Raw genomic sequence first — 13260 nt, forward strand, 5'->3', positions numbered from 1 at the left:
GTCCTTGGAAGGGTGCAGGCAGGATGCAAGCAGGTTGCAGGCAGGGTGCGGGCAGGTGCAGGCAGGGTTCATGCAAGTTGCAGGCAGGGTGCAGGTAAGTTACTGGCAGGACACAGGCAGGATGCAGGCAGAGTGCAGGCAGGATGCAAGCAGGTTGCAGGCAGGGTTCATGCAGGTTGTAGGCAGGGTTCATGCAGGTTGCAGGCAGGGTGCAGGTAAGTTACTGGCAGGTTGCAGGCAGGGTGCAGGCAGGTTGCAGGCAGGATGCAAGCAGGATGCAAGCAGGTTGCAGGCAGGTTGCAGGCAGGGTTCATGCAGGTTGCAGGCAGGGTACAGGCAGGTTGCAGGCAGGGTGCAGGTAAGTTACTGGCAGGGCACAGGCAGGATGCAGGCAGGGTACAGGCAGGTTGCAGGCAGGGTGCAGGTAAGTTACTGGCAGGGCACAGGCAGGATGCAGGCAGGGTGTGGGCAGGGTGCAGGCAGGGTTCATGCAGGTTGCAGGCAGGGTGCAGGTAAGTTAATGGCAGGGCATAGGCAGGATGCAGGCAGGTTGCAGGCAGGGTGTGGGCAGGGTGCAGGCAGGGTTCATGCAGGTTGCAGGCAGGGTACAGGTAAGTTACTGGCAGGGCTCAGGCAGGATGCAGGCAGGTTGCAGGCAGGTTGCAGGCAGGGTGTGGGCAGGTTGCAGGCAGAGTTCATGCAGGTTGCAGGCAGGGTACAGGTAAGTTACTGGCAGGGCTCAGGCAGGATGCAGGCAGGGTGCAAGCAGGTTGAAGGCAGGGTGCGGGCAGGGTACAGGCAGGTTGTAGGCAGGGTGCAGGCAGGCTGTGGGCAGGCTGTAGTGCTCACCCGTAGACAGTGGCTGAGGTGCAGGCCCAGGGGCTGGCAGAGTGGGCTGTGCCCCAGGTCAGCTGTGATGCTGCGCGTGCCCAGGAGCCGCTCGCAGGCGAGGGCTGAGGGGCCAGGCAACCTCCTGGGTGTGACACAGCTTGTGAGTCTTGCCAGGCTGCTCCATGCTCCTGCGCCAACATGCATTGGGCAGCCCCAAGGGACAGGGCAGGTCCCTGAAAGGGACATGGCACATCCTCGGGAGCGCTGGGGTGGGCAGCTGGGGGGGGGCGGTAGTCTGGTGCATCCCTAAGGGGGCAAGGCAAAAGTGGGATGTGCCAGGACACGTCCTCTGGCATAGTCCTAGAACATGTCACCAGGAGCAGGACAAGGACCCAGAGCATTCCAGGATGGGTGCCCACCGGTGGTGACAGTGTGTCGGGGGTGTCACTGGGGGGGCGATGGGGACAGGACCACCAGTGCCCATGGGGCAGCCTCGGGGTGGGGGTTCCCAGGGGGCTCAGAGGCCCTGTTGCCCCACTGGTTCCATGGTGTAGGGGTCATCACGTCTGCTTTACACGCAGAAGGGCCTGGGTTCGAGCCCCAGTGGAGCCAGCGTTCTCCTTTTCCCCCTATGTGGGGTCCTGCCAGTCTGCGCTCGGGGGGGGAACAGAGGAGCTAGGGCACCCCTGGGTGCCAAAGGGCAAAGGCAGTGAGTGGCCATGGGGCAGGGACACCTCTTGGGGGGGGGGGGGAACGGGAGACCTTTTCTTGAGGGGGGGATGGGGACAGTCCCTGAGGCAGGCGTCCCTGGGGGCTCCACTTTGGACCTGCCTGGGGAGGGACGGGGCCAGCTGCCCTACAGCCCCCCACATGCATCCCTGGGGCAAAAAGGGAGCCCCGGGGGGGCGTAAAAGGCCTGAGGCAGGGTGGCTCCACTGGGGCTCGAACCCAGGCCCTTCTGCGTGTAAAGCAGACGTGATGACCCCTACACCATGGAGCCAGCCCGGTGGGCACCCCCTGGCCTGGGACGTCACCCCGGGGGAGGGGACATGGGGGATGTCACCTGCCCCAGTCTCCACTGCTGCATTCCTGTCCTGGCGATGGTGGGTGCCCCTGCGCTCTGTGACACCAGGGCCACCCTCGGGTGCTGAACCCCCGGAGCAGGACAGGGTATCCCGGGGGTGGGGGGGGGTGTCCCGGCTGGGAAGAGGGGCCACAGGGGGCCGTGGGTGGCTCTGTGGCGCAACGGAGAGCGCGTTGGACTTCTAGCAGCAGCAGGCGGCATTCAAAGGTTGTGGGTTCGAGTCCCACCAGAGTCGCTGCTTTTGCTGGGGAAAGGATGGGGCACTGGGGTCGGCCCAAAGGGATGTGGGGTCGGCCCCAGATTGCCATGCAAAGGAGATGCCAGCTTGGCCCCAGGGGACATGGGGTCAACTCCAAGGGATGCAGGGTCAGCCCCAGCCCACCATGGGAAGGAGATGCCAGTTTGGCCCCAGGGCACTCTGGTCAACCCCAAGGGATGCAGGGTCAGCCCCAGCCCACCATGGGAAGGAGATGCCAGTTTGGCCCCAGGGCACTCTGGTCAACCCCAAGGGATGCAGGGTCAGCCCCAGCCCATCACATGAAGGAGATGCCAGGTGGGACATGGGGTCAGCCCCAGCCCACCATGGAAGGAGATGCTGGGTCGGCCCCGGGGGGACGTGTGATCAGTCCCAAGGGATGCCCCAGGCTGCTGCGGGATGGAGGCAGGGGGTTTGACCCAGGAGATGTGAACTTGGCCCCAGGCTCCCCGCAGTGGAAGGAGAGCCCCTGGGGGGTGACATGGCCCTAGGTCACCCAGGGCAGCACCAGAATGGCCGAGTGGTGAAGGCGTTGGACTTAAGATCCAATGGACATGTGTCCGCGTGGGTTCGAACCCCACTTCTGGTAGCCAGCAGCTCTGTTTTCCTGCCTGGCCCCATGTGCTGCAGTGGCCAGGGCCCCCAGTCCTGTCCTGGGACCCCCAACCTCACTGGGGACCCCATGGTGCACCAGGCTCTTGCGGTGCACCAGGGACCCAACCACCCCTTGGCAGTGGCACCCTGGTGACTGGAGCTGGGTGCTTGTGTCCTCACCCAAAAGGGCCTCCTGGGGAGCGGTGGTGATGGCCCGGCACCCATAGGTGCTGGCACCTGGCTCTGGGGTGCAATGGAGAGCACATTGGACTTCTAGCCAAGCACAAGGCAATCAATGGTTTGAGTCCCACCAGGATCATGCCCCCTTTTGGTGAGTCCCCCGTGGTGAGCACCCTCCTTAGGCAACCTGTCCTTAACGGGGTCCTGAGCCCCCCCCCCCCACAGCACAGGGTGCCTGTGTGATGCCTGGGAAGGTTGTGGGACATAGAGTGCCTGCAACGAGGGCTGGGGAGCTTGGTCTGCCCATGGTGACACTAGGGCACCCTGTGGGACATGGGTCCCCCCACCAGATAGTGCAGGATCCTGCATGTGGCTTCATCCTTTGTGCCCTGGAGACCCCAGGGGATGGGGACGCTTTGGTTCCCCCCCCCCCCATGCAGCCAGCCCCGTCCCCGTGTCCCAGCATGCCATGCCCTTGGGAAGGGGCCCAGCCACCCTCCGCCTCTCTAAAAGTGGAGGCCACAGGCCCAGCTACCAGAAGTGAAGATCGAACCCAGGTGGACACACGTCCATTGGATCTTAAGTCCAACGCCTTCACCCCTCGGCCATTCTGGCACACACAGGGTGGCACCATGGCCACCCCCGCTCCGCCAGGGACCCAGGTGTCTGGGACTGGCCTGGGTGGGGGTCATCACAGGGGCTGCAGGGGCAGCGGGACCCGTGCTCAACTTCAGGCACCCCACGAATCCTGCTGGGGATGGGCGCCGGGAGGAGGCCACCCTTCTCCGGAGCCCTTGGGCATGGTGATACCTGCCCTGAGTGATGGTTCCTGGGGAGCATGGCTAGGAGACAAGAAGAAGAGGAGGAAGAGGAAGGCCTGGGGGACCTTGTGTTTCCCGCCCATCCCCCCCCAATCAGAAGCTGCCCGGATAGCTCAGTCGGTAGAGCATCAGACTTTTAATCTGAGGGTCCAGGGTTCAAGTCCCTGTTCGGGCGCGCAGTGTTCCCTTTTGTACCTTCCCCTTCGGGTGCTTTTGTCCAGCTGCACTGTGGCCCCAGGTCAGAGCCATGCTGGGGGTCCCCAGCTCCCCCCGAGGTGGCCCCAACCCTGCAGAGCCACCTGGGCAGGGGGACCCATTGCAGTGCTGCGGGGGACACCGGGCCAGCAGGCAGTGCTGGGCCCCCTCCCTGCCTCCGTTCCTCCCACGCTCAGGGGCCAGGCCAGGACCCCCCCCCCCCAGGAGCCACGTTGGGGTCAGTGCGATCGTGGCAGCGTGGGGACGAACCCTTGACTCGGGCGGGTGGCCCCAGGAAGAGCCCACGCCGCCAGCTCTGCCCACCCCACGGCTCCCCCCAGGGCGATGGGGCAGCGGCTGGGCCCTGGCCCCCACCCCTCAGAGCACACGCAGCCAGGTTGGGGCATTCACAGGTTTTAATTTAGTTGTTCTTGTGGAAGGAAAGAAAGAAAGAAAGAAAGAAAAAAAAAAAAGAAAAAAGGCATCATACGCCCCTGCTTTCCTGTCATTTTAGGGATGCAGTGAGACCCTGCCCACAGAGCTGCCCCCCGGGAGGGCAGCTCTGCTCCCACCTCGTGTTTGGGGGTGCAGGGATCCCCTGCTTGCAGAAATGCCCCCCCAGGGGGACAGCTCTGCTCCCACCTCGTGTTTGGGGGTGGGGGGATCCCCTGCTCACCAGCAATCCCCTCCCTCCCCCCGGCCGAGCATCTCCACCCCGCTGTAGTGTTTTGGGACGCAGGGACACCCACTCGCCTGCTCCACGGAGATCCCCCACCCTGAGGGGCAAGGAGGGGATTGGGGGGGGGGGGGCTGGCAAGGGGAGAGGGACGTGGGTCACCGTGCCCCGCTGCCTCTGCCAGGGGAGGATAGCGGGCACAGAGCAGCCTAGCACAGCCTGCTGATGCCCGGGGCTGCCCCCTTCCCCTCAATAACCCCCGAGGAAGGCACCTCGAGGGGGGAGCCCAAGCCTGGGAGGGGCGGCACGGCCAGGCTGCACTCCGGGAAGGGTAGGGACCAGGGCACCGCAGACCCTGGAGCAGGGGCAGGCCGGGTGCCCGCTCCCCTCCGGCACTGCAGGGGAAGAAGGGGACCAGGGGCCCCTGCCGCTCTCTACATACATTATCATATACGCCTATAGAACAGGCTGCAGGGCAGGGCCCAGGTGTCCGGGCCCCCTGGCAGGGCACGCGGTGCCCAGGCGCCCCGAGCAGAAGAGAGCACCAGGCCATCTGGGGGCAGAGGAAAGGGGGAAGGAAAGGGGGGTGGGCGTGGGGGTGGGGGCAGAGACTAAGGCCAGCCTCAGGCTCTCCCCCGCGGTGCCTGCTGCCCCGGGCAGAGCCAGCACCCTGCCCTCCCTGGGAGTCGCGCTTGCTTCCCCCCGCCCCGGGCTTGCGCGTCCCCCCAGGGAGATGCCCAGGGCGCGGCTGACCCCGCGCTGGGGAGGGGGGGGCCGGGCTGTGCACGAGTGCATCCGGGTGGGATGGAGGGGGGAAAGCCCCCCCAGGGGAGCAGGCGCAGGGCCGGGCTGGCTCCCGCTCCCCACCCCGGCGTCAAGGTCAGTTTGGATCGGCTAAGGCAACCCCGGCAGGCGAGCGCGGCCGGCGCTCGCAGCAACACGTGGGGACGGACAGGCGGTTAAGACAGACGGACAGACAGATGCGCGCTGCAGAAAGCGCCGGGCGACGCTGGCCCAGCGCAGCTGCTCCCCTCGCAGTCAGCTCGCCTTCACCCTGCTGCTCCTCCCACCGCCGGCTCAGAAAATGTCCGGGCACAAGGTCCAGTCCTGCTTCTCCTTGCTCTCCCAGTAGCCGCCCTTGTAGATGTGCGTCAGCTCCTGGGTGATGGGGTCCTTCTTGCGCTCGAACCACAGCGGCTTGTAGGGGTCGTAGGGGGTGCCTGGGGGCAGCGAGGGGGTTAGGGACATGCGGCTGGGCAGGCAGCGGGGCGTGGGGTGGGGGCCCGCCCGCGCCCTCCTTACCGTCCTCCGTGGCCCTCGCAGCCTCAGCCTCGCGCCTCTTGCGGGAGATGCGCTGCTTCTCCTCCAGCCGCTGCTTCTCGGCGTTGGCCTCGTCCCAGCGCCCGTTCTCCATGAGGCGCTGGTCGGGGCGCCGGCGGCTGTCCGTGGGCGCCGTGCCGCTCTCCGGCGCGTTGAGTGTCAGCGCCAGCTCCGAGAAGTAATACATGTTCTCCGCGTACTTCCTGCGTCAGAGAGGGAGACCTCAGCCGGCGGCCTCCCCCACCAGCGGGTTTCACGTCCCGGCCCCTCTCCCCCACAGCTGGGCAGTGGGGGAGGCAAAGCCCTGGCCCAGGGCGGCCTCAAAGCCCAGCTCCTGCCTTCGGGACGTCGCCCCGGCCTGTGCCCCCGCCACGGGCGTGTGCTCCCGGCCACCCTACTCACGGGAGGGGGTTCCTTTTCCACAGCAGCACCCGGCTGTCCTCGGCCTCGTGGGCCCTCTGACGTCCCTCGGCGCCGTTGTCCCCCACACCCGGTATCACCTTGTAGCAGTCCATCTTCTCGTCCCAGGTGCCCAGCAGGACAAAATGCACCTTCCCGGTGGGGTCTGTCACCTCCCCGGTGACCTGCCAGGACAGGGGATATGGGGGACTCTGCGCCGGGAGGAACGAACAGCCAGAGAGACCCGAACCTCCTCCTCTCCTCTCCCACCCCGGAGCCAAACCAGAACTATTAACCCAGGGAACCCCCTGCTGCAGCACGCTGCAGACCCGCTAAATTTACATGGTTTAAAAGGCAGCTGATGGAGGAAAAGACAGAGCTCTGCCAGAAGGTCATTAGACCCTGAATCGTGACATCCAGGAGCCCCAGAGTTTGCCCTTGATTTACAGCCCCCAGAGGACCTGCAGCCAGGAGCGTCACATCTGGGCTATCTCCATCCTCATCCGGGGCAGACGAACCTCTTTCACCCCAGGGACCCTCCACACCCCAAGCGCTCCCCTTGGCGCCCCGCAGCAGCGCACCGCTGCCAGGCCACGCGGCAACATGGCCCCTACCTTCCTCGCCACGTCCCGAGAGAAGTAGCTGTAAGGAACGAACTTGAGGATGCACTTGTCTCCCGTCTTGTGATTGACGATCTCAATTTCTCCCGACTGCAGAAGGGAGGACAAGGTCAGACCCGGCCCATGGCCCCCCTTTCCCCCAGCAGTGGGGGGAAACTGAAGCATGGAGCGTTGACGCCTTCGCCTGGGACAGACGGAGATGGGCCCTGGGGACTCCTGGATACCTGTTGCTGGAGCGTTGTCCTACCTGGTCTATCCAGAGCTTGCCCACGATGATGTTGTGCACGGTGGTGGTGACCTTTTTCCACGTGTAATGGTTGCCGGAGGAGTGGAAGACGCAGTGGATGGTACCTGTGGAGAGGAGGGCTGCGCTGGGAACGGTCCCCTCGAGCCTGCCTGGCCCAGTGAGGGGCAAACGCCTCGGAGCAGGATGAGGAGCGGAAGCAGGTCATAGTCGGCCCCCCAACCCCTTCCTTGGGGATCATCCCATCCTGCACCTCCCAATCGCTCCCCTTAGCACAGCGCTCTTGGCTACCCGGGGCCAATGAGACCAAGGCCGACCACAGTGCTTGTGCCCGTGGCCACCTGGGCAGGTATGGGCCCTCCTCTGCTCCGGGGGACAGCCTGGATCCATGAGGGGATGAGGCGGGAGAAGGAACTGATGGGCATGGCCAAACCCAGGTCTTCCCAGTGCTGGGTTTTGCACGAGTCTGTCAGCCACAGTTCCTTAAGCTGGGCCAAACCGGCACCTCAGGAGTCTTCGCACAGCCCTGGGACCGCAGAGACTCGGTTGCACGAGCCACAGTCCTGCCCCTGCCACGCTCCCACTTAAGGCACGGAGACATTCTCCCTCCCTCAAGCGCCTCCCCGTGCGGCGTGCGTGCACAGAGCCACGGCGCTCACCCAGAGGCATGATGGAGAGGTATTTGCCCCGAAACTTGCTGGTGATTTTGATCTCCTGGCGAAGCGTCCAGCCGTGCTTGGAGTCGACGTGGTGGGCGGCCGCTGGCGGGTGGTGACACACCTGGCAGGGAGAGGGGACAGGTCAGCGCTGGCGGCCCGCAGTCAGCCGGCGAGCCCAAAGGAGAGGGGCTGGCGGTACCTGCTCGCAGAGGGAGCGGTAGCCATTCTCCTCCAGGCGGTCGAGCTCGAAGGTCTCGCCCAGGAGAGGGTTGAAGGGCTTGCTGGTGCGGAAGACGGTGGTGGAGTAGGACGAGACGGTGAAGGCGGCCACGTAGCACAGCTGCTCCAGGGAGCTCTCGCACTTGGCTGCCCGGTCGAGCAGCTCGGAGTACTCCAGGTCCTCCGTGAGGCGCTGCAGCATGGACAGGGGCTCGTTGAAGTTCACCTGGGCGAGAGCGAGAGGTGAGGGAGGGCCTGCGGGGTGCGTGGTGCCCGCCAGCCCGTCCCACCGGCAGCACCCCCAGCTCACCGGCATGGGGATCTTGGACAGCTCCTTCCCGATGCAGTTTTTCATGATGCTCCAGAGGTTGAGGCTGTAGTTGGGTTTGTAGGGGATGCGGGTCCTCTTCTCCTTCTTGGTGTCCTCTAGCTGGTGCTTGTACTGGGGAGGGGGGGTGACACAAGGGCTGCTGCCAAGCTGCTGCGATCGCTCCCCTTCTGCCCCCAGCCCGCTTCACCACAACAAAAGCTACACAGGAATCCACCCAGGAGGCCTCGAGCCCGGCCCTGCCTCGCCGGCTCAGAGGCAGCCGGCGGTCCCCCTGCCAGCCCTGCCGTCCCAGCGCTCGCTCGGTCGCGCCAAGAGCCGGGGCGGCTCACAAAGCCAGCAGAAAAGCCACGGTTTGGGGTTGGGAAGGGTGCAGGGCACGTGGCAGGACTGCTCCTCAGCTCTGCGACCCGCCGCCTGCTCAGCTCAGGCCTCTCCGGAGGGAGACCGCTGCTCGCGGCCGCCTGGGGCGCCTCGCGGTCCGCAGGACCACGCCGCCCCACGGCCTACCTGCTCGTCCAGGCTGATGTCGCTGCTGGTGCCGCTGATGTTGCTGCCAGTGCGTCTGCGGGGAGGAAAGGAGCAGAGTCGGGGCCTGGCCTGCCCCTGCCCTCCTCCCCGGACGGCTCCGGGCAGCGCGAGGCCGGGCCAGGCGCGGGAGAGCCGCTGGCCCTGGCTACTCACTTGTGACCCATGCTCTCCGGCATGGTGATGATCTCCGGGGCGTCAAAGAACTCGTTGTCGTCATCCTCATCGCTCATGTCTCCTTTCGCAGGGCAGCATGGATCTGGGCGGGGGGACAGGGACGGGCTCTACGCTTGGGCCCTCCTTGGCCCGGCAGGGGACAGGCAGCGAGTCCAGGGTCCCTGAGAGGGGCACTGGAGGGGTCCCCCGTCACCGCCGGCCAGGCAAGAGGCCAGCAGTCAGCCGTGCACCATCTCTGCCCACCCCAGCGCTAGGAGGCAGCAGACCAGGCTAGGAGGAGCCGGGGTCAGAGCAGACGGGGGAGTTTCTCACATCATAGGGAAACACCGCTGCAGGATGCTGCGGACACTCAGCTACATGGGAGGGGAGACCGGACAAATTCATCGCTCAGGGTTAGCGATATGAAGAAACCAGGCCTGGCTCAGGAAATGGTCTGGGAAACAGCTGGGGACTATCTAGAGAGCACCGCTGTTGGCCTCCCCTATTCCACTGCCCCCTTGGCACCACCCTGGCATCAGCCCCGCAGCTGCTCGCACCCCTCTGACTGGCACCCAGCACCCCGCGCAGGGGCCCCGCGGTACCTTTGGCCGAGCCTCCGGTGCCGGGTGCGTTGGCGGGCAGGACGGTGGCGCCGCGGAAAGCCCTCTCCAGGTGGTTGTGCTGCTTGGCAAGCTGCTCCAGCGTCTCCTCCAGGCGGATGCGCTGGTCCCGTTCGTGCTGCAGCGACTTCTGCCACTTCTTGCTGTGGGTCTGCGCCAGCACCAGAAAATCCCGGCAGGCCTGAAGGGAGCAGACGCCCAACGGGTGCACTGTTCAGCGCCCCATCGCCTCCGGCACAGCCTCCTCGTGCAGCACAGGAGGGGCGTCGGATTTATTCCCCCCGCGGGGCAGGGCGCAGACTCACGTTGATCATGGCGTTGGAGGTGATGCGGAAGAGGGTGGCTCGCTCGTTCACCTGCTTGATCTTCTCGGTGCTCTCGGCCGGCAGCCGGAGGGTCTCCAGCTCGCTGAGGGAACGCTGCAGGGCCGTGCCGTGCTTGGCAATGAGGTCGTTGCAGGTGCTCAGGTCCTCCACCTTGCTGGACAGGGTGCGCAGGGTGCTCTGCAGCTCCGTCTTGTCCGTCTGCGATACGGACTCATCGCCGGAGTCATCTGCCAGCGGGCAGGGTCGTTGGCACGGCGCTGCTCGGCCGCGGAGCCACCGGGCCGGCCCCGCTGCCTGTCCAGCTCCACAGCGCGGCGGGACTGCGCCGCTCCCGTCTCTCCGGCAGAGCAGCGCGGCCTGGAGCTCATCAGCTCCAGCCTCACGCCGAAACCGCCTGCCAACCCCCCCAGCTCCCAGGCGCCCAGGAGCGACCGCGCGAGGAGGCAGGTGCACCCATCAGAGCAGGGCAGGAGGCCTCTCTCCTTCCCGAGGAGGAGGAGGAGGAGGAGGAAGAAGCAGCAGCTGTGGGCAGGGAACAGCAAGGGCCGCGCCAGGCTCAGACCGCAGGGCTGCCGGGACGCAGCACGGCACGGCGCTGGAGGGAGAGGCCGCCGCGGGGCGGCACGCTACCACGACCACCACGGCATCCCAGACCGAAGGGCCACGGAGCAAGGTGGGAAAACGCCAGCGAGAGGCAGGTCAGAACAGACGGCTGAACTTCCCAGTGCAGGAGCAGTTACATTAGCGAGGGAGCGAGCGCCAGGCTGCTGGCGGCTCTCCAGGCCGGAGCCGGGCAGCGGGGAAGCCGGCTGCGAGCTGGCACAGCCGCAGCAGGCAGGACAGCACTGCTGAGCTCGCGCTCGGCCGAGCTCGCGTGCGAGAGCGCAACAAGAAAGCTGGAAACTCGGCAGGGCAGTCCGTGCCGGCCAGGAGTCCTGGCTTCTCAGAGGGCTCATTCGGAGCAAGAGCTGAGAGCGCAGGAATACCCTGGCGGCTCGGCTAACTTGCCCGCTCGGTGCCTCAGTTTCCCCACAGCACAGACCCTGCCAAATCCTGCTTTGGGAGCAACTGCGCAGCAGCCCAGGTCTGAGACATCCCTGGACGGTGTGCAGTGACACTGTCTCTGCACAAGAGCCCCGCAGGATCCCTGAGCAGGTGTAGGAGATGAACGGGAGGTGGGGGGGGACAAAAACCAAAAACAGGCTGCGTTTCGGGCTGGCAGCAAGCAGGGTGGCTTAGGGGACATGAGGGGACAGGGGCTCACATTCTGCGGAGGGGCAAAACTGCCCCACAGGCCCCGGGAGCAGGGCCTGCACAGGCATAGCAGGAGATGGGCACATGCTGCAAGGAGCTGGCAAGTCCCGGGGGCTGCAGCAGCACCAGGAGGGACACGAGGTGGCTCGCAAGGGGCTTGCGAAGCCCCGGCGGAGGCGCCCGAGCCCTCGCGGCGCACAGGCCCTACCTGACTCTTCCAGCATCTTGACAGCTTTGGCCTTGGCCAGCTCTAGGGCAGTGACCCAGCGCTGCCGCTCCACCTCCGAGCTGGCCTTGAGGTGGTAGGTCTGGGCGCCGCCGTTGGAGATGATGAAGTTGCAGGAGTCCTCCACGGTGATGTTGGCCGTGGCCAGGTTGATGGTGCCGCGGCAAGTGTGCCGCATCTCGGCTTTGGACCTGCGAGGGGGGGGCAGGTCGGGGGCATGGTGAGCGGGACGGGCAGCGCCAGGATCCCCCCCGCCCAACCCCGCCGCGGGAGCAGACGGAGCTGGGGGGGGGGGGAAGCAGAGCTGGCGGGGAGGAGTGGGATCATGCGCGAGCCCAGCATCCTACAGCTGCAAGAAACGCCCAGCTCTCCTCGGTAGCCGGGGGAAAGAGGCAAGGCAGAGGCGGGGGCTGGAGGGGGGCAGCCCCTCGCTGCGCCAGGCAGGCCGTCCTCGCCTCCCCCGTGTCCGGGCTGGCGCCGAGCTGCTCGGAGGCCACGGGAAGGGAGCCTGGCATTCCCCACGCCACAAGCGCGGCTATTAATAGGGCGAAGGCTCCGGCATGGGCGATTTTGCCAAGCCGGCCGGGTGGCCGCGCACCCAACGGCGGGGGGATTTCACGTGCTGACGGTGCGAGGGGGCCAGGGCCGGCGGCGCCGCTCCGGGGAAAGGCAGCGGGGCTCCCCACGCCCAAAGCAAACGCGAAGGCCACGTCGCTCGGCTGCGGACGCGCCTTCGCGGAGCGGGGCCGTGCCAGGCTGCCGCAGCCCCCCCTCCCCGGCTTCCACGTCACCGTGCCCCGGGTCCCGCCGGGCGGCGCCACCAGCCGCAGCGGGGCTGGCGGCACGGAGGCGCGGCGCAGCCAAGCCGAGCTCCGCCCGGGCCACCGAGGGCGGCTCGGCCAAGGTCACCGGGCGGGGGGACACGGGGGGGGGGGGGGCACCGGGGCCTAACGGCTGCTGGCAGGGGACGCCCGCGGGGGCTGCAGGCCGCGGGGAAAGATGACACCGGGCCTAACCGGGGGGGTGGGGGCGGGGCGGGGGCGGGGCCTACCGGTAGTAGCTGAGGAGGCCGTTGCTGAGGACGAACCAGCGGCGCTGGTAGCCCTTGATGTAATTGGTCCACTTGAAGAGCCAGCCCTCGCGCGCCGACCCGGAAGCGGAGCCGCCCGCCCCGGAAGCGGAGCCCGCTCCGGGAGCCGCCGTCACCCCGCCCGGGCCCGGGCCCGCCCCGCCGGCGGCGGCCGGCGAAGGCAGCGCGGGTGCCGCGCCCGGCCCGGGGCCTCCCCCCGCCGCCGCCGCCGGCAGCGCCATGGGGCCGGGCAGCGCCGCCGCCGCCGCCGCGCCGGGGCCCGGGGCCGCCGCGCGCAGCTCCGCCATCGCCCGAGGAGCCGCCGGAGCCCAGCGCCTCTGCCCGCCCCTCCGCGCGCGCTGCGCCGTCACCCGCCCCGCCCCCCGCCGCGCCCCATTGGGCCGCCGCCGGCCGCCTCGCCCCGCCTCGCCCGCCCTATTGGCGTGCCGGCCGCTCTGGGCGGTGCCCGCGTTCCTATTGGCCGGCAGCTCTCAGACTGCGCCCTCCTTCCCCCTCTTCAGCGGCTTTCCCGCCCGTCTGTCTCCTTGGCGGGCCAATCAGAAAGGCCTTCCTGTGGAGGGGGGGGAACCGTGACATCACCCAGCGCAGGGGGAGGTATTGGCCGAGCGGAGGGGTGACTCATCCCGCCGCGGAT

The 13260-nt window shown here is 67.2% G+C and overlaps 1 protein-coding gene and 6 non-coding genes across 7 annotated transcripts; 4 read left to right on the top strand and 3 right to left on the bottom strand.

Moving 5' to 3' along the window:
• The first annotated feature begins 1370 nt into the window (after window positions 1-1370).
• TRNAV-UAC (transfer RNA valine (anticodon UAC)) lies at window positions 1371-1443 on the top strand. Its single transcript has one exon. It is a non-coding gene; the product is annotated as a tRNA-Val (tRNA).
• A 315-nt stretch (window positions 1444-1758) lies between these two features.
• Window positions 1759-1831, bottom strand: TRNAV-UAC (transfer RNA valine (anticodon UAC)). Its single transcript has one exon. It is a non-coding gene; the product is annotated as a tRNA-Val (tRNA).
• A 231-nt stretch (window positions 1832-2062) lies between these two features.
• TRNAR-UCU (transfer RNA arginine (anticodon UCU)) lies at window positions 2063-2150 on the top strand. The gene is given in 2 exon segments: window positions 2063-2099; window positions 2115-2150. It is a non-coding gene; the product is annotated as a tRNA-Arg (tRNA).
• A 527-nt stretch (window positions 2151-2677) lies between these two features.
• On the top strand, window positions 2678-2760 carry TRNAL-UAA (transfer RNA leucine (anticodon UAA)). Its single transcript has one exon. It is a non-coding gene; the product is annotated as a tRNA-Leu (tRNA).
• Window positions 2761-3477: 717 nt separating this feature from the next.
• Window positions 3478-3560, bottom strand: TRNAL-UAA (transfer RNA leucine (anticodon UAA)). The gene has a single exon. It is a non-coding gene; the product is annotated as a tRNA-Leu (tRNA).
• A 308-nt stretch (window positions 3561-3868) lies between these two features.
• TRNAK-UUU (transfer RNA lysine (anticodon UUU)) lies at window positions 3869-3941 on the top strand. The gene has a single exon. It is a non-coding gene; the product is annotated as a tRNA-Lys (tRNA).
• A 418-nt stretch (window positions 3942-4359) lies between these two features.
• Window positions 4360-12913, bottom strand: OSBP (oxysterol binding protein). The gene is made up of 14 exons (XM_067295747.1): window positions 12588-12913; window positions 11519-11727; window positions 10036-10283; window positions 9713-9911; window positions 9111-9213; window positions 8937-8991; window positions 8409-8540; window positions 8079-8324; window positions 7880-8000; window positions 7224-7327; window positions 6971-7066; window positions 6360-6541; window positions 5940-6160; window positions 4360-5857 (listed from the first exon to the last, which is right to left on the bottom strand). Exons 1-14 carry the CDS (start codon window positions 12911-12913, stop codon window positions 5715-5717), a joined length of 2385 nt encoding a protein of 794 aa, XP_067151848.1. The 3' UTR covers window positions 4360-5714.
• Between the last annotated feature and the right edge of the window lie 347 nt (window positions 12914-13260).

This window comes from Apteryx mantelli, chromosome 4, assembly GCF_036417845.1.
Source record: "Apteryx mantelli isolate bAptMan1 chromosome 4, bAptMan1.hap1, whole genome shotgun sequence".
NCBI lineage: Eukaryota > Metazoa > Chordata > Aves > Apterygiformes > Apterygidae > Apteryx > Apteryx mantelli.